This window comes from Pan paniscus, chromosome 4, assembly GCF_029289425.2.
Source record: "Pan paniscus chromosome 4, NHGRI_mPanPan1-v2.0_pri, whole genome shotgun sequence".
In the NCBI taxonomy this organism is placed as follows: domain Eukaryota; kingdom Metazoa; phylum Chordata; class Mammalia; order Primates; family Hominidae; genus Pan; species Pan paniscus.
Window position 1 is genome coordinate 172,929,984 of NC_073253.2, and position 25,441 is coordinate 172,955,424.

At 43.2% G+C, this 25,441-nt stretch overlaps 1 protein-coding gene across 2 annotated transcripts in view; it reads left to right on the forward strand.

Annotated features, from left to right (window-relative positions):
* The first annotated feature begins 6,241 nt into the window (after positions 1 to 6,241).
* The window catches only part of LOC117978296 (protein FAM153A-like), an 81,363-nt gene continuing 62,163 nt past the window's right edge, over positions 6,242 to 25,441 (forward strand). Inside the window, exons 1-4 of one of the 2 annotated variants that reach the window (XM_055113069.3) lie at positions 6,242 to 6,776; positions 7,576 to 7,745; positions 7,992 to 8,116; positions 15,801 to 15,856. In XM_055113069.3, coding sequence (XP_054969044.1) covers positions 6,455 to 6,776; positions 7,576 to 7,745; positions 7,992 to 8,116; positions 15,801 to 15,856 — 673 coding nt within the window. In that variant the 5' untranslated portion in view covers positions 6,242 to 6,454. The remainder of the gene's footprint in view (positions 6,777 to 7,575; positions 7,746 to 7,991; positions 8,117 to 15,800; positions 15,857 to 25,441) is intronic. The other variant, XM_063604325.1, reaches the window with a different exon arrangement.

A 25,441-nucleotide genomic window follows, 5' to 3' on the forward strand; every position in this document is an offset into this window, starting at 1 on the left:
AGTGGATCAGATCTCTATGAGGACACACTGATTCCCCTGAACACCATAAATCCTAGCTTACTTTGAGCATATGAACACCCTACCTTCTAGGTTATTTGACCGTAGAGGATTACGTGTGTGTGTGTGTGTGTGTGTGTGTGTGTGTGTGTGTATGCACATACATATATGTATACACCTTTTTTGAGACAGGGTCTTGCCCTGTCACCCAGGCTGGAGTGCAGTGGTGTCATCATAACACACTGCAGCCTCAAACTCCTGGACTCAAGTGATTCTTTCACCTCAGCCTCCTGAATGGCTGGGACTACAGGTGCGCACCACCATATCCAGCTAATTTTTGTATGTTTTTGTACAGACACAGTCTCACTACAATGCCCAGAGGAATATCTTACTGTACCAAGTGACTCTGATTCCTAGAGCATTTTAGCCATCCAAAGTTACTTAGACCTTCCAGTGCCTCTGACACCTCAGGAAACTCCACCCCCGTCCGGACACCCTCCCTATCTAGTCCACTGTGATGCTGCAGAAAAGTTACTGAACAGTAAAGAAATTCTGTGGGAAGAGTGTCCCTTAAGGATACTCTGATCCTAGAAGAACATCCTGCAAGTCGGGTTGTCTGAATCCAAATTCTAGAACCAGCCCTTGCTTGCTGTGTGACCACAGCAAGTAATTTCATCACTTTAAGCCTTACCTTCCTCATTTGCAAAATGAGCACAATACTAGAACTTTCCTTCTGTGTTTGAGCAGGTATGAAGAATGCCCTATGAAGACTCTATCAAAGAAAGGAATTCAAGTTTTTGTTTAGCTCATCTGTTCAGAAAAGTCAATGTAAAGATACTAGTATATTGAACAAAAGGAAATATATAAGATATACGAGTAGAATGACGTCCTAAAAGGCTAAGGTTTACACCTTAGCAAAAAGAAGAGAATAAGAATAGGCTCATAGTAAATAATTCATCACATCAACCAATAAAAAACCATATGAATATCTAGCATTTGATAAAACTCAACACTTATTCTTTTTTTTTTTTTTTTTTTTTTTTTTTTGAGATAGGGTCTCAGTCTGTTGCCCAGGCTAGAGTGCAGTGGCACGGTCTGGACTCACTGCAACTTCTGCCTCCTGGGTTCAAGTGATTTGCCTCCCTCAGCCTCCTGAGTAGCTGGGAATACAGGTGCCTGCCACCAGACCCGGCTAATTTTTGTATTTTTAGTAGAGACAGGGTTTCACCATGTTGGCTAGGCTAGTCTCAAACTCCTGACTTCAGGTGATCTGCCTGCCTCAGCCTCCCAGAGTGCTGGGATTACAGGCGTGAGCCACCGTGCCTGGCCTCAATTTTTATTTATTTATTTATTTATTTATTTATTTATTTGAGAGAAGGGTCTTGCTCTGTTGCCCAGCTGGAGTGCAGTGGCACAACCTCAGCTCACAGCAGCCTCCGCCTCCTGAGTTCAAGTGATTCTCCTGCCTCAGCCTCCCAAGTAGTTGGGATTACAGGTGCATGCCACCAATCCTGGCTAATTTTTGTATTTTTAGTAGAGACAGGGTTTTGCCAAGTTGGCCAGGCTGGTCTCGAATCCTGGCCTTAAGTGATCCACCCACCTCAACCTCCCAAAGTGCTGGGATTATAGGCGTGAGCCACTGTGCTCAGCCTTATTCAAATTTTTATATGATATAACTATTAGCAAATTATGTAATAAAGGCTATCCATTGAAACCTTCAAGATATTTTGATAAAAGTAATCTGTCAAAAACTTGTCATTCTTAAATGATAAAATGTAATTAGCATTCTCCTAAAATCAGAAGAAACACAGGGCTGGCTGCCTTTACTCCTGCTATGCAACATTGTCCGGGATGTCCCAGCCAATCCAACTAGACAAGAAAAAAATAAGAGGTATGAGGATTTGAAAGAAAGAAAATTGTTTTCCTTCCTTCCTTTTTTCTTTCTTTCTTTCTTTCTTTCTTTCTTTCTTTCTTTCTTTCTTTCTGTCTCTCTCTCTTTCTTTCCCTTCCTTCCTTCCTTTCTTCTTCTTCCTTTTTTTTTTTTTTTTTTTTTTTTACAGATTTTCTCTTGTTGCCCAGGCTGGAGTGCAATGGCGCGATCTCGGCTCACCACAACCTCCACCTCCCAGGTTCAAGTGATTCTCCTGCCTCAGCCTCCCGAGTAACTGGGATTACAGGCATGCACCACCACGCCTGGCTAACTTTGTATTTTTAGTAGATACAGGGTTTCTCCATGTTGGTCAGGCTGGTCTCGAACTCCCGACCTCAGGTGATCCGCCTGCCTCAGCCTCCCAAAGTGCTGGGATTACAGGTGTGAGCCACTGCGCCCAGCCTGTTTTCATTATTTATAGATCATATCTTTGTCAGTATAAAGCATTCAAGAGCATATCCAGAAAATTGTTAGAAAAAGATCGAAACATTTCTAAATGCAAGATTAAAAACAAAATCAATTACATTTACATATACCAGTATACCAGCAATAGCCAATTAAATAATGCAACAGAAAAAAATTCATAATAGTACATAACTAGCAATATTGTCAAAGATTTGTAAGAAATTTAGGGGATAAAGAAGTTATAAAAATGAAACTAGTCCAGGCACGGTGGCTCACACCTGCAATCCCAGCACTTTGGGAGGCCAAGGAGAGTGGATCACCTTAGGTCGGAGGTTTGAGACCAGCCTGGCCAACATAGTGAAACTCCATCTCTACTAAAAATACAAAAAAAAATTAATAATAATAGCCGGGCATGGTGGTGCACACCTGTAATCCCAGCTACTCAGGAGGCCAATGTAGGAGAATTGCTTGAACCCCAAAGGTGGAGGTTGCAGAGAGCAAAGATTATGCCACTGTACTCCAACCTGGGTGACAGAGCAAGACTCCGTCTCAAAAACAAAAAACAAAACAAACAAAAACCACAAAAAACAAAAAAAGGATACTGAAGGACATGAAGGATAACTCAAATTAGAAGATAGTCCATTGACAGAATACTCAATATTGAAGGGTGTCAATTCTCCCTCAAGTTAAGCTATACATTTGATATAATTTTAGTCAAAATCTAAAAGACTTGTCATAGATTTTGAATGCCTGATTTTAAAATATGTATGGAAAAGTAAAGGTTAAAAAAATAAAGATTATTTTTAAAAACAAATAATCAGAGAAACAAAAACCAAGAGGAAGGAATTTGTCCTCCCCAAATATCAAAATGGTTTTAGATTTTTTTTTTTTTTTGAGACAGAGTCTCGCTCTGTTGCCAGGCTGGAGTGCAGTGGCGCAATCTCGGCTCACTGCAAGCTCCGCCTCCCAGCTTCAAGTGATTCTCCTGCCTCAGCCTCCCGAGTAGCTGGGATTATAGGCACTGGCCACCACACCCAGCTAATTTTTTTGTATTTTTAGTAGAGACGGGGCTTCACCATGTTGGCCAGGATGGTCTTGATCTCCTGACCTCGTGATCCTCCCGCCTTGGCCTCCCAAAGTGCTGGGATTACAGGTGTGAGCCACCACACCTGGCCTTTTTTTTTTCTTGTGACTGAGTCTTGCTCTGGTGCCCAGGCTAGAGTACAGTGATGCAATCTTGGCTCACTGCAACCTCCACCTCCTGGGTTCAAGTGATTCTCCTGCCTCAACCTCCTGAGTAGCTGGGATTACAGGCGTGTGCCACCACACCTGTCTAATTTTTGTATTTTTAGTAGAGAAAGGGTTTTGCCATGCTGGTCAGGCTGGTCTCAAACTCCTGACCTCAGGTGATCCGCCCGCCTTGTCCTCCCAAAGTGGGAGGATTACAGTCGTGAACCACCACGTCTGGTCTAACGAATGACTTTTCATAGGTCACTGGACATCAAGGAGCCACTTGTGAACCAGGTGGAATGCACAGCACGTGGCCCACAGGACCTACACTGTGGGTTGGATACAGTAATGGAAGGGGACTTTGGTCTTTCTTTTTTTTTTTTTTTTTGAGACAGAGTCTCGCTCTGTCACCCAGGCTGGAGTGCAGTGGCACGATCTCAGCTCACTGCAAACTGCGCCTCCCGGGTTCACACCATTCTCCTGCCTCAGCCTCCAGAGTAGCTGGGACTACAGGCGCCCGCCGCTGCACCCGGCTTTTTTTGTATTTTTAGGAGAGACAGGGTTTCACCGTGTTAGCCAGGATGGTTTCGATCCCCTGACCTCGTGATCCACCCGCCTCGGCCTCCCAAAGTGCTGGGATTACAGGCGTGAGCCACCGCGCCTGGCCAGGGACTTTGGTCTTTCTTGCTTGGAGCTGGGATGAGTGTGACCTGTGTGAGAAGAAGGAGGCACAAGGCAGATTGGGTGGCCACAGCTGTAACCTGGGGCCACAGAGCAGGCTTCTGTTACATACTATTCTTCTTTTCTTCATTTTAACAGAACCATCCCTTGAGGTTTAGCTGGGCACCTGGCTGCCCAGCTACAGACTAGATTTTCCAGACTAATTTATATCAATTTTCTTTATTCCTTTAAAAGTTGTTTATTTATTGCACTTACATACTAAGATACTATTCTCAAAGGACCACGAAAGCAGAAATGGTTAATATATGAAGCTGTCTATAGGCATGATAGAATAAAAAGTTTAAAAATTATTTGGGTCAGGCTTAAATAATTTTAACAGGTAAAAAAGTGTTTGACAATATTCAACAAATAATTCTTCACCTAATTTCTTATTGAAGCAATCACCTTAATATTCATTGGCCTTGATAAATGTGAACACTGGTCATATTTATGTAAATAATGGTCATGTGGCTTTCTTGGCATATCTAAATTCATGTTAGATCTGGCTTAACCTGTGCTTATATATGTATATGTTACAGTTATGTACATTAAATGTGTGTGTAAGAGTTGGAATTATTTGAAAGATAGCAAAATTTTAACTAGAAAAAATAAGTTAATATCTAATAATTGTTGACTCGTTGATTAAAATAAGTAGTTATTATGAAAGAGAAAAAAGGTGATTTCAAATTGATTCAGAAGAACTGGCCCAGCAACTAAGATTGTATGCTTTCCTTTTTAAAAAAAAAAAAAAAAGAACTGATACAATGTGATGTGACAATTAAGTACAGAAATTACAAAACTAGTTAAATTGATGTTGCCATTAAAGCAACATTAAATAGTTTTGGGGGAGAAGAAAGAAGCCGAGGAGATGGTACCCGTGCAGTTAAGATGGTCATGTCATTTGATACATGTAAACAGAAAGCAGCCTGAGGCCCACACCTGCACCATGCTGAAAAAGCTGACCAGCGTTATATGTTCAGTCCTAGATGAAATGCTGCATTTATTTTTTAAACACTGGTATGCATTGTTTTAAAAATGTATAAAATAACAGTGAAAAGTTAAAGAATTGTAAGAATGTAGCTAAATGTAAAAAAAGTTTGCAAAGCCATAATTTTTATGATGAAACCAATATCTTCATTATCTTTTATGTGTAATGTTTTAATGCTTTTTTAACCCAATGAAATGTGGAAGTGTTTTGTGATTTTTATCTTGCTATAGCGATTGTTTTATAAACAAAGAAAAAATTAATTCAGGGTTGCAGAGATGGTAAACTATTAAAATAGTTTGGTTATTAAATTATGAAACAATTGGGTATTAAATAATTCAAAATCGAAGAGCTGTGATTGAACAAACCTGTAGGCATAGGTAAGTGCTGAGGTGAAAGTGCCAACCAAAGCCGTTAGATTGAACATTTATGCCTGGAGGGAATCAGTAGAGGAACTGGCTGTGGACCTTCACCTCTGCATCCCCTTTGCTTTCTGCTGTAGCTGGGTATCACAAAAACAACAAAAACAAAAGCCGCTTATTTCTTAAAGACAGAGAAAGGACAGTTCCTTCCATTTAGGCATTCCTAAATTGCCTCCCCGGTGGCCCCTGCGCTCTTGGAGGAGGTCGAGACAGAGCAGACCCTCACTCAGGTGGGTGAGCGATGCACTTGACCCTGAGGACATCAGATACCAGGCCCGCCAGCCCCCGCAGGCGCGGAGCTGCGGCTGCAGCCACCAGACTAGAAGTGGCGCGCCCGCAGCAAGTGGCTGGACACCGCAGACCAGGCCCGCGTCCCCAGCAGCGCGGATCCCGGGGCCAGCCGCCCAGGCAGCAAAGTCAGGCGGTCGGCTTCGCCAGCAGCCGATCAGTCTCATCCTGTGGATTGCCCAGCGCCAGGGATCAGGATCCAGAGAGGTGTCCAGGAGGAGCAGACCCTCAGACCAGGTGCACTCGGTGACCTGACGCCATCCAAGGGAAGCTCCGCCATCCCGCGCCAGTGCCAGAGCTGCAACTGCAAACTGCGCGTCCTGGCACGAGCAGCGGTGGGGGCGGGTGGGGGAAGGAGCGAGTGACTCTCCAGGCGTCTTCCGCTACGTGGCACCAGCCAGGCAGCCCCCAGGGCCAGAGCGTCAGCGCCCAAGCCAGGCTCATCCGGGAAGCCACTCCGGTGGCCGCGGGGTGCCCATGCCAGCACCAGATCTCTCTTCGGAAGGAGGAGCGGGGCGGGCTACACGGCCAGACGGGCCCTCCCCTTCAGGCCGGGTGGGCCGCGCGCTTGCGATTTTCCGTCCGTGGTCCCGGGGCAGCCCGGGCCAGCCCAGGAGAACCCGCGAGCCCAGCGGCGCCTGCACCTGCGGCTTCCGGGAGCCGGGCGGCCCCCGCGGTGCAGGCGCGCGCCTAACGGCTTTGCGAGGCTCACTAGGTCTGAGAGGTCGGAGGCCGCCAGTGTCGCTGCTGAAGGGTGGACCAGGCGGGATCGCGGATTCTGGGCTACATCGCAGACTTGGTATCGCGGATTGGGATTTGGATCGGGGATTTTGAGTTGGATCGCGGATTGGGGGTTGGATGGCGGATTGGGGGTTGGATCGCGGATTGGGGGTTGGATGGCGGATTGGGGGTTGGATAGGGGATTTGGAGTTGGATCACGGATTGGGGGTTGGATCACGGATTGGGGGTTGGATCGCGGATTGGGGGTTGGATCGCGGATTGGGGGTTGGATCGCGGATTGGGGGTTGGATCGCGGATTGGGGGTTGGATCGCGGATTGGGGGTTGGATCGCGGATTGGGGGTTGGATGGCGGATTGGGGGTTGGATAGGGGATTTTGAGTTGGATCGCGGATTGGGGGTTGGATCGCGGATTGGCGGTTGGATCGCGGATCGGGGGTTGGATCGCGGATTGGGGGTTGGATCGCGGATTGGGGGTTGGATCGCGGATTGGGGGTTGGATCGCGGATTGGGGGTTGGATCGCGGATTGGGGGTTGGATCGCGGATTGGGGGTTGGATCGCGGATTGGCGGTTGGATCGCGGATTGGCGGTTGGATCGCGGATTGGGGGTTGGATAGGGGATTGGGGGTTGGATCGCGGATTGGGGGTTGGATAGGGGATTGGGGGTTGGATCGCGGATTGGGGGTTGGATAGGGGATTGGGGGTTGGATAGGGGATTTGGAGTTGGATTGGGGATTTGGGGCTGGGTTTGGGGCGGGGGGCGGTGAAAAGGTGACACGGAGCTGCCGCGGCTCAGGAGCCAGTGGTTGGGGGTCTGAGAAGAACTCACCACCTTGAAGAAGTTCTTCGGCTTTGGCAGCCGCAGGGGCCGGCGGTCCGGGGCTCCCTAGGCCACGTCTACAGGGGTTCGGGGTACCGAATCGGAAGATCCACAGGGCGCTGTCAAGGGCGAAGCCGCGGAAGTGGATCGCTGCCTGGCGTGCAGGAGCAGAGACCTGGAAGCCGGGGACACGCAGCACAGGCAGTGGGGTGGGGGCTCAGCCCAGGGTGGGAGGGGGTCCCCAGGCCCGGCTTCCCCGCAGCCCCTGGGATGGGGCCTCGGAGGGCACCCTCAGAGGGGTGGTGCCAAATGGAGCCTCAGCTGCTCTGCATCCCTCATAATTCCCCAGCTGGAGCGCTTGGTGGAGAGTGTGAGTGATTTAACTCACAAAGCTAAGCATACACAGTGTTATTTTTAACCTACACGTTTAAAACATGGTGTTATATACATTATAGGAGGTGCCTAATGAGAGAACTGATTCCGTGAGTCGGCCGGGCGCGGTGGCTCAGGCCTGTAATCCCAGCACTTTGGGAGGCCAAGGCGGGCGGATCACGAGGTCAAGAGATCGAGACCATCCTGGGTAACACGGAGAAACCCCGTCTCTACTAAAAATAAAAAATAAAAATAAAAATAAAAATAAAAAAATTAGCCGAGCGTGGTGGTGGGCGCCTGTAGTCCCAGCTACTCGGGAGGCTGAGGCAGGAGAATGGCGTGAACCCGGGAGGCGGAGTTTGCAGTGAGCCGAGATCGCGCCATTGCACTCCAGCCTGGGCGACAGAGTGAGACTCCGTCTCCAAAAAAGAAAAAAAAACAAAACAAAAAACAAAACAAAAAAAAACCGTGAGTCATTTTCAGTAGCGAAAAGCTCTCACCTAAAACTGTCCGTTTTACATCCGTATCCACCTGTGTAGATCGGTTCTTTACTGAAGGTTCTTAGAAGGAAACTTGGAAGTGGGAGGTGGGTTCTGTGTTCCTGAATGGGAAGACACGTTTTTCTCACAATGTGAGCTCTTTCTGTGATTATCAATTTTACATAAGCCGAATGAAAAAATCAAGGTTTTAACATTTTTGCGTGACACCTACTGTCTTTTACTATTGTAATGACATTTGTAAAAATTTTAGGGCTGGGCGCGGTGGCTCACGCCTGTAATCCCAGCACTTTGGGAGGCCGAAGTGGGCGGATCACGAGGTCAGGAGATTGAGACCATCCTGGCGAACACGGTGAAACCCTGTCTGTACTAAAAATACAAAAAAATAATAATAATAATAATAATAATAGCCGGGCGTGTTGATGGGCGCCCATAGTCCCAGCTACTCCGGAGGCTGAGGCAGGAGAATGGCGTGAACCCGGGAGGGGGAGCTTGCAGTGAGCCGCGATCCAAACGTGCTGGGATTACAGCTGAGAGCCACCGCGCCCGGGCTGAAAAGTGCATCTTCGTTTTACAGGGAATTCTTTCAAATCAAATAATCAAAAACTCTAAAAGCGGGCAAAGTACTTCTTTGCAGATCTACAAGTTTCTTTCTTTTTTTTTTTTAAATAACGGAAAACTTTTGAAGTTTATTCAATGATTAAAAGAACTTAAAAATAAAGAACTTATTTGTGTAGAGGAAGGCTTTTTCTTGGCACAGTTATTAAAATTCTCTGGAATAGATTTCAATTTTTTTCTTTTCTTTTTTTTCCCATTTTTCTCCAGTGATTTTTATTATTATTATTATTATACTTTAAGTTTTAGGGTACATGTGCACATTGTGCAGGTTAGTTACATATGTATACATGTGCCATGCTGGTGTGCTGCACCCACTAACTGGTCATCTAGCATTAGGTATATCTCCCAATGCTACCCCTCCCCTCTCCCCCCGCCCCACAACAGTCCCCAGAGTGTGATATTCCCCTTCCTGTGTCCATGTGATCTCATTGTTCAATTCCCACCTATGAGTGAGAATATGCGGTGTTTGGTTTTTTGTTCTTGCGATAGTTTACTGAGAATGATGATTTCCAATTTCATCCATGTCCCTACAAAGGACGTGAACTCATCATTTTTTATGGCTGCACAGTATTCCATGGTGTATATGTGCCACATTTTCTTAATCCAGTCTATCATTGTTGGACATTTGGGTTGGTTCCAAGTCTTTGCTATTGTGAATAATGCCGCAATAAACATACGTGTGCATGTGTCTTTATAGCAGCATGATTTATAGTCCTTTGGGTATATACCCAGTAATGGGATGGCTGGGTCAAATGGTATTTCTAGTTGTAGATCCCTGAGGAATCGCCACACTGACTTCCACAATGGTTGAACTAGTTTACAGTCCCACCAACAGTGTAAAAGTGTTCCTATTTCTCCACCTCCTCTCCAGCACCTGTTGTTTCCTGACTTTTTAATGATCCCCATTCTAACTGGTGTGAGATGGTATCTCATTGTGGTTTTGATTTGCATTTCTCTGATGGCCAGTGATGATGAGCATTTTTTCATGTGTCTGTTGGCTGCATAAATGTCTTCTTTTGAGAAGTGTCTGTTCATGTCCTTCGCCCACTTTTTGATGGGGTTGTTTGTTTTTCCTTGTAAATTTGTTTGAGTTCATTGTAGATTCTGGATATTAGCCCTTTGTCAGATGAGTAGGTTGCAAAAATTTTCTCCCATGTTGTAGGTTGCCTATTCACTCTGATGGTAGTTTCTTTTGCTGTGCAGAAGCTCTTTAGTTTAATTAGATCCCATTTGTCAATTTTGTCCTTTGTTGCCATTGCTTTTTGTGTTTTAGACATGAAGTCCTTGCCCATGCCTATGTCCTGAATGGTAATGCCTAGGTTTTCTTCTAGGGTTTTTATGGTTTTAGGTCTAATGTTTAAGTCTTTAATCCATCTTGAATTGATTTTTGTATAAGGTGTAAGGAAGGGATCCAGTTTCAGCTTTCTACATATGGCTAGCCAGTTTTCCCAGCACCATTTATTAAATAGGGAATCCTTTCCCCATTGCTTGTTTTTGTCAGGTTTGTCAAAGATCAGATAGTTGTAGATATGCGGCGTTATTTCTGAGGGCTCTGTTCTGTTCCATTGATCTATATCTCTGTTTTGGTACCAGTACCATGCTGTTTTGGTTACTGTAGCCTTGTAGTATAGTTTGAAGTCAGGTAGTGTGATGCCTCCAGCTTTGTTCTTTTGGCTTAGGATTGCCTTGGCAATGCGGGCTCTTTTTTGGTTCCATATGAACTTTAAAGTAGTTTTTTCCAATTCTGTGAAGAAAGTCATTGGTAGCTTGATGGGGATGGCATTGAATCTGTAAATTACCTTGGGCGGTATGGCCATTTTCATGATATTGATTCTTCCTACCCATGAGCATGGAATGTTCTTCCATTTGTTTGTGTCCTCTTTTATTTTCTTGAGCAGTGGTTTGTAGTTCTCCTCGAAGAGGTCCTTCACATCCCTTGTAAGTTGTATTCCTAGGTATTTTATTCTCTTTGAAGCAATTGTGAATGGGAGTTCACTCATGATTTGGCTCTCTGTTTGTCTGTTATTGGTGTATAAGAATGCTTGTGATTTTTGTACGTTGATTTCGTATCCTGAGACTTTGCTGAAGTTGCTTATCAGCTTAAGGAGATTTTGGGCTGAGACAATGGGGTTTTCTAGATATACAATCATGTCGTCTGCAAACAGGGACAATTTGACTTTCTCTTTTCCTAATTGAATACCCTTTATTTCCTTCTCCTGCCTAATTGCCCTGGCCAGAACTTCCAACACTATGTTGAATAGGAGTGGTGAGAGAGGGCATCCCTGTCTTGGGCCAGTTTTCAAAGGGAATGCTTCCAGTTTTTGCCCATTCAGTATGATATTGGCTGTGGGTTTGTCATAGATAGCTCTTATTATTTTGAAATACGTCCCATCAATACCTAATTTATTGAGAGTTTTTAGCATGAAGGGTTGTTGAATTTTGTCAAAGGCTTTTTCTGCACCTATTGAGATAGTCATGTGGTTTTTGTCTTTGGCTCTGTTTATATGCTGGATTACATTTATTGATTTGCGTATATTGAACCAGCCTTGCATCCCAGGGATGAAGCCCACTTGATCATGGTGGATAAGCTTTTTGATGTGCTGCTGGATTCGTTTTGCCAGTATTTTATTGAGGATTTTTGCATCAATGTTCATCAAGGATATTGGTCTAAAATTCTCTTTTTTGGTTGTGTCTCTGCCCGGCTTTGGTATCAGAATGATGCTGGCCTCATAAAATGAGTTAGGGAGGATTCCCTCTTTTTCTATTGATTGGAATAGTTTCAGAAGGAATGGTACCAGTTCCTCCTTGTACCTCTGATAGAATTCGGCTGTGAATCCATCTGGTCCCGGACTCTTTTTTGTTGGTAAACTATTGATTATTGTCACAATTTCAGATCCTGTTATTGGTCTATTCAGAGATTCAACTTCTTCCTGGTTTAGTCTTGGGAGAGTGTATGTGTCAAGGAATTTATCCATTTCTTCTAGATTTTCTAGTTTATTTGCGTAGAGGTGTTTGTAGTATTCTCTGATGGTAGTTTGTATTTCTGTGGGATCGGTGGTGATATCTCCTTTATCATTTTTTATTGCGTCTATTTGATTCTTCTCTCTTTTTTTCTTTATTAGTCTTGCTAGCGGTCTATCACAGTTTTGTTGATCCTTTCAAAAAACCAGGTCCTGGATTCATTAATTTTTTGAAGGGTTTTTTGTGTCTCTATCTCCTTCAGTTCTGCTCTGAGTTTAGTTATTTCTTGCCTTCTGCTAGCTTTTGAATGTGTTTGCTCTTGCTTTTCTAGTTCTTTTAATTGTGATGTGAGGGTGTCGATTTTGGATCTTTCCTGCTTTCTCTTGTGGGCATTTAGTGCTATAAGTTTCCCTCTACACACTGCTTTGAATGCGTCCCAGAGATTCTGGTATGTTGTGTCTTTGTTCTCGTTGGTTTGAAAGAAGATCTTTATTTCTGCCTTCATTTCGTTATGTACCCAGTAGTCATTCAGGAGCAGGTTGTTCAGTTTCCATGTAGTTGAGCGGTTTTGAGTGAGATTCCTAATCCCAAGTTCTAGTTTGATTGCACTGTGGTCTGAGAGATAGTTTGTTATAATTTCTGTTCTTTTACATTTGCTGAGGAGAGCTTTACTTCCAAGTATGTGGTCAATTTTGGAATAGGTGTGGTGTGGTGCTGAAAAAAATGTATATTCTGTTGATTTGGGGTGGAGAGTTCTGTAGATGTCTATTAGGTCTGCTTGGTGCAGAGCTGAGTTCAATTCCTGGGTATCCTTGTTGACTTTCCGTCTCGTTGATCTGTCTAATGTTGACAGTGGGGTGTTAAAGTCCCCCATTATTAATGTGTGGGAGTCTAAGTCTCTTTGTAGGTCACTCAGGACTTGCTTTATGAATCTGGGTGCTCCTGTATTGGGTGCATATATATTTAGGATAGTTAGCTCTTCTTGTTGAATTGATCCCTTTACCATTATGTAATGGCCTTCTTTGTCTCTTTTGATCTTTGTTGGTTTAAAGTCTGTTTTATCAGAGACTAGGATTGCAACCCCTGCCTTTTTTTGTTTTCCATTTGCTTGGTAGATCTTCCTCCATCCTTTTATTTTGAGCCTATGTGTGTCTCTGCACGTGAGATGGGTTTCCTGAATATAGCACACTGATGGGTCTTGACTCTTTATCCAATTTGCCAGTCTGTGTCTTTTAACTGGAGCATTTCATCCATTTACATTTAAAGGTAATATTGTTATGTGTGAATTTGATCCTGTCATTATGATGTTAGCTGGTGATTTTGCTCGCTAGTTGATGCAGTTTCTTCCTAGTCTCGATGGTCTTTACATTTTGGCATGATTTTGCAGCGGCTGGTACCGGTTGTTCCTTTCCATGTTTAGCACTTCCTTCAGGAGCTCTTTTAGGGCAGGCCTGGTGGTGACAAAATCTCTCAGCATTTGCTTGTCTGTAAAGGATTTTATTTCTCCTTCACTTATGAAGCTTAGTTTGGCTGGATATGAAATTCTGGGTTGAAAATTCTTTTCTTTAAGAATGTTGAATATTGGCCCCCACTGTCATCTGGCTTGTAGGGTTTCTGCCGAGAGATCAGCTGTTAGTCTGATGGGCTTCCCTTTGTGGGTAACCCGACCTTTCTCTCTGGCTGCCCTTAACATTTTTTCCTTCATTTCAACTTTGGTGAATCTGACAATTATGTGTCTTGGAGTTGCTCTTCTCGAGGAGTATCTTTGTGGCGTTCTCTGTATTTCCTGAATCTGAACGTTGGCCTGCCTTGCTAGATTGGGGAAGTTCTCCTGGATAATATCCTGCAGAGTGTTCTCCAACTTGGTTTCATTCTCCCTGTCACTTTCAGGTACACCAATCAGACGTAGATTTGGTCTTTTCACATAGTCCCATATTTCTTGGAGGCTTTGCTCATTTCTTTTTATTCGTTTTTCTCTAAACTTCCCTTCTTGCTTCATTTCATTCATTTCATCTTCCATTGCTGATACCCTTTCTTGCAGTTGATCAAATCGGCTCCTGAGGCTTCTGCATTCTTCACGTAGTTCTCGAGCCTTGGTTTTCAGCTCCATCAGCTCCTTTAAGCACTTCTCTGTATTGGTTATTCTAGTTATACATTCTTCTAAATTTTTTCAAAGTTTTCAACTTCTTTGCCTTTGGTCTGAATGTCCTCCCGTAGCTCAGAGTAATTTGATCGTCTGAAGCCTTCTTCTCTCAGCTCGTCAAAGTCATTCTCCATCCAGCTTTGTTCCGTTGCTGGTGAGGAGCTGCGTTCCTTTGGAGGAGGAGAGGCGCTCTGCGTTTTAGAGTTTCCAGTTTTTCTGTTCTGTTTTTTCCCCATCTTTGTGGTTTTATCTACTTTTGGTCTTTGATGATGGTGATGTACAGATGGGTTTTTCGTGTGGATGTCCTTTCTGTTTGTTAGTTTTCCTTCTAACAGACAGGACCCTCAGCTGCAGGTCTGTTGGAGTACCCGGCTGTGTGAGGTGTCAGTGTGCCCCTGGTGGGGGGGTGCCTCCCAGTTAGGCTGCTCGGGGGTCAGGGGTCAGGGACCCACTTGAGGAGGCAGTCTGCCCGTTCTCAGATCTCCAGCTGCGTGCTGGGAGAACCACTGCTCTCTTCAAAGCTGTCAGACAGGGACCTTTAAGTCTGCAGAGGTTACTGCTGTCTTTTTGTTTGTCTGTGCCCTGCCCCCAGAGGTGGAGCCTACAGAGGCAGGCAGGCCTCCTTGAGCTGTGGTGGGCTCCGCCCAGTTCGAGCTTGCCTGCTGCTTTGTTTACCTCAGCAAACCTGGGCAATGGCGGGCGCCCCTCCCCCAGCCTCGCTGCCGCCTTGCAGTTTGATCTGAGACAGCTGTGCTAGCAATCAGCGAGACTCCGTGGGCGCAGGACCCTCCGAGCCAGGTGCCGGATATAATCCCGTGGGACACCGTTTTTTAAGCCGGTCCGAGAAGCGCAGTATTCGGGTGGGAGTGACCCGATTATCCAGGTGCGTCCGTCACCCCTTTCTTTGACTCGGAAAGGGAACTCCCTGACCCCTTGCGCTTCCCGTGTGAGGCAATGCCTCGCCCTGCTTCGGCTCGCGCACGGTGCGCGCACCCACTGGCCTGCGCCCACTGTCTGGCGCTCCCTAGTGAGATGAACCCGGTACCTCAGATGGAAATGCAGAAATCCCCCGTCTTCTGCGTCGCTCACGCTGGGAGCTGTAGACCCGGAGCTGTTCCTATTCGGCCATCTTGGCTCTTCCCGCTACAAGTTTCTTCTGTACGTAGGAAAACAAGCCTTTGCGTTTCTGGTATAAGAATTTAAATTAAAAGAGGAATGAAACTGTTTTCTATCCACAATATGTATGAGGATGTTTTTTATACTGCTGCTTGAAGTTTAAGTTGCTGATTCCTTTTTAAATAGATAATTTGGTGGTAAGTCCTATATTTTAAAAATGTGTATGCCCGTTACCCTTCAATTCCATTATAGTAAAATACCCTTGGGAAATAGAGATACATGCACTTTGTTTTTCACAGCACTTATTTTAAAAAGAACCCATAGAATGGATCTTATACGTAAATTTCAGTTGCATCCATAGGATGCAATAATACGTGACCATCGAAGGTCACAATAGATATAGAAGTACGTTGATGTGTGAAGATGTATTTTGTGATAGCCAGCGAGGAAAAAAGAATCAGTTTGATTATACATTTACCAAACATCAAGAATTTAATATGGTAGCTTTTATTTCAGTATTAAAATAGCAATTTTATTTATTACTTTTTTATATACAGAATTCCACACCAAATTTTGGAACTTAAAAAGAAGATTCTTAAAACTTACAATCCAGGTAAGACTTCTGATAGTGAATTTCTCATTTCTCGTGGTGGTCCTACTCTTGGTTTGAAAAAATTAAGATGTAAGATTAAGGTAGTTTTGAAGGAAAAGAAAAGTTTCAAAAGATGTGTAAATTGCATGTATATGTACATATATACATACATGTACATTAGTTTCTTAATTTAACTTCTTTAGTTTGGAATTAAGAGTTATTTAAGAAGGTAGTTGTAGCTAATTTATAATCTCAAACAGTATTATCTGAAAAAAAATCATTTACTTAATTATGATCCCGAAAATCCTATATAATATTTATGTTTTCTCTATAGTCACATTGTAACAAATTGGACTTGTTATACATATGGCTCTTCTAGTTCATTTTTATAATAAGTTGTTTACTTTTATAATAAATTGTTTCTATTTAGTAAATACATAATTACAGTTGACCCATGAATAATGTGGGGGTTAGGGGCTCTGATTCCAGTGCAGCTGAAAATCTAAGTATAACTTTTGATTTTCCCAATTTAGCTACTAATAGCCCACTATTGACTGGAAGCCTTCCTGATAACATAAACGGTCGATTAACACCTATTTTATTTGTGCTGCATTATTATATACTGTGTTCTTACAATAAAGTAAGCTAGACAAGTGAAGCTGTTAGAAAGAAAATCTGCAGGAAAAATATATTGACTTTTCATAAAGCGTAAATGGATCCTCACAAAGGTCTTCATCTTTATCATCTTCAGGTTGTTTAGGCTGAGAAGGAAGAGAGGTTGGTCTTGCTGTCTCTGGGTTGCAGAGGCAGAAGAAAATCTGCATATAAATGAACTCCTGCAATTCAAACCCTTGCTGTTCAAGGGTGAACTGTATTACCTGTTAATTTGTGTCACTAAGAAAGTATCTTTAGAACCGGGAACTCAACAATCCCTTTCTCGTAGAATAAATAAATGGCAGTAAGAACTGTAAAAGTGAACCAGTGTGCACCCATACGAATAGGAGATTATTTTTTGAAGATACCTACTGAGTGCAGAAGACAGAAAAGCAATTCCTTTGTGAGAAGCACAAGTTATGTTACATATTCTTACATAAGCAAAATGGTTTTATCTGTCATAGTTTACACACACACGTGCACATAGACACATGTGCGTTCAGGTGCACACACACACACACACGCACACAAAGTTAAAAGTCCTGCTGATTCTTAATGACCAAATCCACTGCTTGCAAGGAGTAGTGGATAACACAGCCTACAGCTTGGATGCAATTCTTTTGGCTTTTTGACTTGTTCTGTGATGAACTGCCTTGAATGGGTCAACCATGTTTTAGTCTTATGAGAAATGAAAAGATTAGGGGCAAGTAAAAGGAACTCTATGATCAGTAGTTATACTATTATACTATATTCAATGGTTATGCTTTTTTCCAGTTATACAAGTTACTTGAATGATGCACAATTAATTTATTATCATTATTATAAGAGATGGGCTCTCTCTATGTTGCCCAGGCTAGAATGTGGTGTCTATTCAGTGGTACAGTCATAGCTCACTGTAGCCTGGAACTTCTGAGCTCAAGCAGTCGTCCCACCTCATCCTCCTGAGTAGCTGGAATTGTAGCCATGTGTAGTTACATCTAGCTGGATACACAATCATTTATTTATTTATTCATTCATTCATTTTTATTATTATTATTTTTTGAGACAGGTCTCCCTCTGTTGCCAGTACTGGAGTGCAGTGGTGGGATCTATCTTGGCTCCCTGCAACTTCTGCATTCTGGCCTTAAATGATTCTTTCACCTCAGCCTCCCAAGTAGCTGGGACTACAGGCATGCACCACCACGCTTGGCTAATTTTCCTTTTAAGGTTTTTTTTTTCCTCACTATATTGCCCAGGCTGGTCTGGAAGTCTGGAACTTCTGGGCTCAAGTGATCCTCCTGCTTCGGCCTCCCAAAATGCTAGGATTTTACGGATGTGAGCCACCACACCTGGCCTGCACAATTATTATAAAAAGGAATGAAGCCCAGTTGAGTTGCAGAAAATTGACCACCTTTTCATTTTTTTTTCTTGAAACATTCATATTGTAGAACATATTGTCAATCATCAAGATTCCCTATTTTTTATTCTGGTAAAACTAGGATTGCTGCTTATTTCCCATTATTTTCTAACAATTGCTTCACTTATTTCTTTTATGGCTTTAATCAGTTGAATATAGAAATACAAGAACCTCCAAGTCAAATATCAAGGAAAGAAAAGAAAAACAGATTAGGGAAAGCTATTCTGTGAAATAACCATCTGATTATATAGTCACGTACATCATGTCAACTTAATAAAAACCTTATATGATGCATTTGTGACAAGGGTTCCCAAGACCACCCCCAGGTTTGGTGATTCACTAGAAGGACTCACAGGATTCAGCAAATAATCATATTCAGATCTTTAATTGATTACAATGAAAGGGTACAAGCAAAATGAGAGGGAAAAGGTGCATGTGGTGGTCAAGTCTGGAGGCAACCAGGCACAAGCTTCCAGAAGTTCTCTCCTGTGGAGTTCCCAGGATCTGCTTAATTCTCCCAGCCTCACATTTTGACAACCCATGTGCAGTGATGTCTACCAGTCCCAGAATCTCATTAGAGACTCGGTACCCAAGTGTTTTTTATGGAGGTTACTCTCCCTCACATGTACCCACATTCCGACTCTCAGAAGGAAAGCAGCTGCTCAGAAGTAACCGCATTGTTTCTATCAACACTTTAGACACAGTGACCAGTCTTAGGGCATGGTGGGAACCCTCCCAATTCCAATTTCCTAAACAACAGCCAAGGGCCAGGCTTGCATGCGGGTCTTTCTAAGGACGGCAGTCTCTCGCCTGCTATATGAAATCTTTCCTGCACAACAGTTTTAGCCCCAACTTAACTTTTGGTGCTGTTTTAAAATTTCATTTTAACAGCAAATAATATTATAAGATAAGGTAACCTGGTACTAGTTTCTGTTGCATGATCCATCCTGTGTTGCAATGCTGGCTACCTTTTTGACTTCTGGTGACTCACAGGTATTTGAATGGAAGTTACCATAGCAATATTAAGCAATTATAATCTGTCCTTCTTATCTCTTTAACCTTTCAGTGAAAGTGTTAAATTGAATAAGCATAATAATTTCTGAGTTAAAATTAGAATAAAAATGGTCTTTTATTTTGATTATGTGAATCTACTTTTCATGTCGTGCTAAATCCCTGTTTAGAGTTAGGAAATAAGATATTCAATCATTTTATCAATATTTTCTTGCCTAAGCTTGCAATTGAATTTATTTGTTTTATGCATTTTCTATACTGCGATTTGAGAAATCATGCCCACATGCTGTTACTTTGGTCTTTAATGATCTCCAATTTTTAGGGTTACCACTGTGTCCTGCTTAAATATATCATAACAGATTCAGTGAATATCTTTTATTTTTTATTTTTGTTCTGGAAATCCTGGGATGCATAGACAGTGAATATGTTTTTTAAATCAATAACTCTATTTCTTATAGCAGTTTTAGGTTCACAGCAAAATCGGAGGAAGGTACAGAGATTTCTCCTCTGTTCCATGCCTCCCACACATGCACGGCCTCCCCCATGATTAGTATTTTCCACCAGAGTGGTACATTTGTTACAACTGATGATCCTACATTGACACATTATAATCACTCAAAGTTCATAGTTGACATCAGGCTCCATTCTTAATACTGTACATTCTGTGAATTTGGACAAATGTATAATGACATGTATCTATTTATTATAGATAGAACAGTTTCACTGCCCTAAAAATGCTCTATTCTATGCCTGTTCATCTCTCCCTTTCTCCCCAGCAGCTGCTGGAAACCACTGATGTTTTATCTGTCTTCATAGTTTTACTTTTTTCAGGAGAGTCATATAGTTGAAATAATACAGTGGATATCTTTTTGAATAGTTAAAAAAGTAAAGTTCCATGGTAATTGAATGTAGTCATTTAAGATGTTCTTTGTCCTTTTGTTTTTCTTTAGCTTCTTTGTCATTGTAAGGTCTGATGACATATGCTTTACATACTTAGGAAACATGATTTGTATAGGCCTTTGCCACATAATGGAAAGGGTTGAGGAAAATGACACCATGCAATACCACACAGCACAAACTGGAGCATCTTGCTCCAGTGAGGTGGGTCCAGATAGACTCCCTAGCAATGGAAGGGGAGAAGCTCAAGAGGTTGTACTTTAAAAAACTGGAATCACAAAGTCTTTCATACTTACCTTGGGTTGGAAATAAGACCAGGCAGTGAATGTTATAGGTAAATACATATGTTCCTCACTGATCCTCTTCCTTTGAGGGATGAGTTTGAAAACAGTCTGTGTTATGATGACATGACTCACCTGCAACTAGATTCTGTGTCGTGAGGGACGGCAGTTTTGCTTTATGTGAGGTGAAAAAGAATTTTTTTCTCCTACTAGGGAAAGGGGCAAGCATTGGAACATTCTGGCAGCAAGAGGGCATTGATAGTTTTCTTTCTGTATATTTTTCACATCATATAGTACTGCCTGGCAGCCTGGCACACCTCGCCGGTGTTTCTTAAGCTTCTCTCTGAATGTGAGGCGTGGTTCCGAGTGGATAAGCTCTTAAAGGAGTGATCTTTCCAGTGGTTCTTTCCGTGGGAGGTAAAATGGCAGGTGAATTTGGGCCTTGTTATACGTGGGGCAGAGTATATAGCTACAACTAAGGAAACCACCCAGCACCTTCCCCAGAAGAGTAGTATCCAGAGTAACACGTTGAGCTCTCTTGAGCTCTTCTCCACTGGCAGCTGGAAAGCTTTTGCAAGGATCCCTGTTGCTGGTCTGATTCCTACGTTCTGCTGGCTTCTGGTGATAGGGTGTTTTATTCTAAACCGAAAAGTTTTAACTGAAGAGCTAGAGAGGCTGTGTTGTGTTACAACAAAATAAGTGCAGTAGTTCCCCGTTAACTATGGGGGATAACATTCTAAGACACCCCCAGTGAATGCCTGAGACCACAAATAGTACTGAATCACCCACTGGTTTTTCCGACACATACATAACCATGATAATATTTAATGTATAAATTAGGCACAGTAAGAAACGAACAATAAAATAACAAATTATACTGTAATAAAAGTTACTTGAATGTGGTCTCTTGAAATATATTGTACGGTTCTCACCCTTTTTTTTTTTTTTGGGACGGAGTCTCGCTCTGTCGCCCAGGCTGGAGTGCAATGCTGTGATCTCGGCTCGCTGCTAGCTCTGCCTCCTGGGTTCACACCATTCTGCTGCCTCAGCCTCCGGAGTAGCTGGGACTACAGGCGCCCGCCACAAAGCCCGGCTAATTTTTTTTTTTCGGATTTCTTTAGTAGAGATGGGGTTTCACCGTGTTAGCCAGGATGGTCTTGATCTCCTGACCTCGTGATCCGCCCGCCTCGGCCTCCCAAAGTGCTGGGATTACAGGTGTGAGCCACTGCACCCGGCTGGTTCTCACCCTTTTTCTTGTGATGATGTGAAGTGATACAATGCCCGTGTAATGAGATGAACTGAGGTGAATGACGTGATCCTAGATCGTCAGGCCTTGATGTTGGCGGCGGGCTACAGGAGGAGACCGTGTTGATGACTCACGGGTGGACAGCATGTGCGGTGTGGGTGCGCTGCAGGACGATTCACATCCTGGGCTGGATAGAGGGTGCTGACGGTTTCACTGTGCTTCTCGGAATGGCACACTAAAACTTATGACCTCTTTATTTCTGGAGTTTTCCGTGTATATTTTTGGAATACAGTTGACTATTAGTAACTGTAACCACAGAAATCAAAACTGCAGATGTAAAATCTCTGGATCTTAACTCATTTGTTGGGTACAATTCTTAAAATCCTTAGGATTTCCAAAGTGATGTTTTTTTGTATGCTAATGATCCATGGCTGGAAACCCCTAGGTAGCTTCAGGATGGGAACTGGTCACCATCCTGAAGACGTGATTGATTAGAGTGTTGAGATCTTCTGTCTCATTCAGGAGACTCTGGAGAGGAGAGAAGAGCTGAAGGTTGTCAGTCACCAAAGGCCAGTGATTAATCAGTGATGCCAATATAATGAAGCTTTCATCAAGACCCAAAGTGACTGGGCTTGGAGAGCTTCCAGATGGCTGAATGCATGGAGGCTCCTACAGGGTGGTGTGTCCTGGGAGGGCATGGAATCTCCGTGCCACCTCCCCCATACTTTGCACTATGCATCTCTTCATCTGTATCTTTTGTAATGTCATTCATAGAAAACTGGTAAATGTGTTTCCCTGAGTACTTTGAGCCACTCTAGCAATTCAATTTAACCCAAAGAGGGAGTCCTGGGAACCCCAATTTGAAGACAGTTGGCCAGAAGTTCTGGAGTTTCAGACCTACGACTGATGTAGGGAGGCAGTTTCATGGGACTGAGCCCTTTACCTGTGCAATCTGATGCTATCTGCAGATAGAGTGTGAGAATTGACTTAGAGGATGCCCAGTTTGTGTCATCTGCAGAAATGATTGCTTACTTGTTGGTGGAGAAAAACCCTCCACACGTTTCGTCACAGGAGACTTCTTTGTTGATGATTGTTGCTGTGACGTGACAGCAGAGAAAAACAGGTCAAAGGTGTCTTTTCCACACATCCAGTGGACAAGGGGTACTACTGTATACTCTGTTTGAACTGCCCGTCATGTTTTGGTCCTGAAATCATGCTCTTTGACACTGTTCATTCATCACACCTGTTCTGCTAACAATACCATTTTTAGTCAATCTCACAGGGTTTGGCTAGGATAACTTGTATACTGCGGTTCACTTGTAGATATCAAATTTTATAAATGTATTCTTCTTTGCATTTAATAAATACAAAGTAAGGGAAGTAAGAGTTCTTACTGCATTAATTATCTACTAATAGGTATAATTAATATTAATTCTAATAAGGTCCCGGTTATGCTCCCAAAGGAATGCTTTATAACAAAGCATCAGTCCTATGCTTTAAAAAAAGAAAAGAAAAGAAAAGAAAAAAACATGGTCTGAAGTCTGCACACAAGTGTGCATAACTTTTTTGTGAAGGTAGAGTCTTGCTGTTTCCCAAGCTGGCCTCAAACTTCTGGGTTCCTCAAGTGATCCTCCTGCCTCAGCCTCCCAAGTAGTTGGGAATACAGGCATGTATCACTGTGCCTTCTTATGCTTTTAATATTCTATACAATTATTATTGATTTATAATGCAGTATACCTTTTTCTTGAATAGATTCTGGGAGTTCTGATGAATATACAGTCAGGTAGGATTTTACAGATTTAAAAAATTATGTTAACTAAGGAAATCTAGATGGAAGAGATTCATATCTGTTGAGTGTTGTATTCTGGGCTAAACCCCTATTGTGTGCTATGCATTTATCATCCCATAAAGCCATCGCAACATCTGTGTTCTTATAACCTACTGTTTATTACATAGGCAACTGTGGTTTAGAGGTTGATTAATTGGCTCATGACCCCGTAGTTAACAAAGTAGCTGACCCACAGTTAAACCATCAGCCTGTCTGGCTTCCAGATCCCTTATCTTGCTCCTCAGCATAGATTGATAGAAATCTGTGCAGCACTTGGATCAAGGTATACGTCTGAATCAGATTAATTTAGACAGTCAAATCTAGTTGTATGTTAACTCTCATTTAAGGTTATTGTTAGAAATGTGGTTAGTCCAGAGTTTCTCCTAATAAATTTGACAGTTTCAGTGGTAGCCAATATCTTATTTTACCATCAAAGGCTTTAGGGCAAAGTAAAGGTTTGGCCATAGGATTATAATTTTACAAAAGCAAGATTAGACAAGTCTCAGAATTATTTGACTTCCCAGTTTGGTTTTCCCTTTAGGCTAGTACTTCTGCTTACTTCAATAATACTTTTTTTTAGACTTTTTCCTTTTTCCATGACATTTCTATAATCCTGTCTTGATGTTGTAAAACTTTCTTCTCTGCTTTTCTTGGTCTTTCTTTTGTTATATTATTTTTTCAAAATCTGCTGACTATGTATTCCCAGTTTTCTTATAGACAGAATCAACAGCACATAGAATTACAGAATTTTAAGGAATCATAGGACAAATTAAAATAACCTCTAGTACTTTAACCTGTGTTAAACATTCGGTCAAGTGTTTCTCTAGATAGAGAACGTGAGACTCAAAGAGATCAGGATAGTTTTTTTATATATAGGAAGTGGCAGAAAGGAGATTTCAGCTCATTTTAAAGCTCAGTACTTGTCTTTCTTTTTTTTTTTTTTTATCCTATTGGCATGTTTTTCTGTTTGTCTTTTGTTTTGTTTTGTTTTTTTGAGACAGTCTCTCTCTGCTGCCCAGGCTGGAGTGCAGTGGCACAGTCTTGGCTCAATGCAACCTCTGCCGCCCGAGTTCAAGCGACTCTCCTGCCTCAGCCTCCTGAGTAGCTGGGATTACATGCACTTGCCACTACACCCGGGTAGTATTTGTATTTTAAGTAGAGGTGGGGTTTCAGCATCTTGGCCACGCTGGCCTTGAACTTCAGACCTCGATCCACTCGTCTCCACCACCCAAAGTGCTGAGATCACAGGCAAGAGCCACGACGCCCGGTTTGGCATGTGTTTTAATAATACAAAGTAGGGCGGGGCACAGTGGCTCACAACTGTAGGTCCTCATTTGCATGAGCTAAGTTTTTCATAGCAATCAAAAGCAAAGCAAGCCCAGGTGTTCGCCATTCTCCTTAATGGCATCAAGCCCAGGGTTTGAGAGCCATTTTCATTGGCCCCAGACGACCTGTTCATACCTGTCTTCATCGGGCCCAGCTCGGGGCTTCGAAGCTGGCTTCATCCAGGCCTGCAAAGGTGTTCACAGTGGGCCTCATCTAAGCCAGCCAAGGTGTTCTCTTACCATCCACACGATAGCCAGCCCAGATGTCCATAGCCATCCTCATCGAGGCCAGCCAGTTTGTTCACACTCGTGCTTATTGGGGCCAGCCACCTTCATAGAGGTCATCTCAGGTATTTACAGGCATCCTCACTGGGGCCAGCCCATGTGTCCACAGCTGTCCTCAGTGGGCATAGCCCGGGTGTTCATAGTTTTCCTCACTGGACTTAATCCAGGTGTTCCGAGCAATTCACATGGTCCCAGGCCAGGTGTTGACAGGTGTCCTCAATGGGGACGGCCCAGATGTTCACCGTTGTCTTAATTAGGCCAAGTGCAGATGCCCATAGCTGCCTCACAGGGCTCAGCCAAAAGGAACAAGGCTGTTCTCCTGAGCCCACATCAGGTATTTATAGCTTTCCACATTGGGGTCAGCCCAGGTGTTGGTAGCCATGCATTCTGGGCCAATCCGTTATTCCAAGCTGTTTCCTTGGGCCCAGCCCAGGTGTCCACAGCCATCCTCATTGGTCCAGCACAGGTGTTCAGAGCTATCCTCCTTGGCCCCAGGCCAGATGTTGACACTCGATCTGACTGGGCCCAGACCGGGTATGCAAAGCTGTCTTAACTAGGAGCAGCCCATGCTTTCACAGCGGTCTTCACTGGTGTCAGCCAGGTTTCTCAGAACTGTCACTTGGCCGAACCTTGGTGTACATTGCCATCCCCATGGAGCACAGCTCAGGTATCCATAGCCGTCC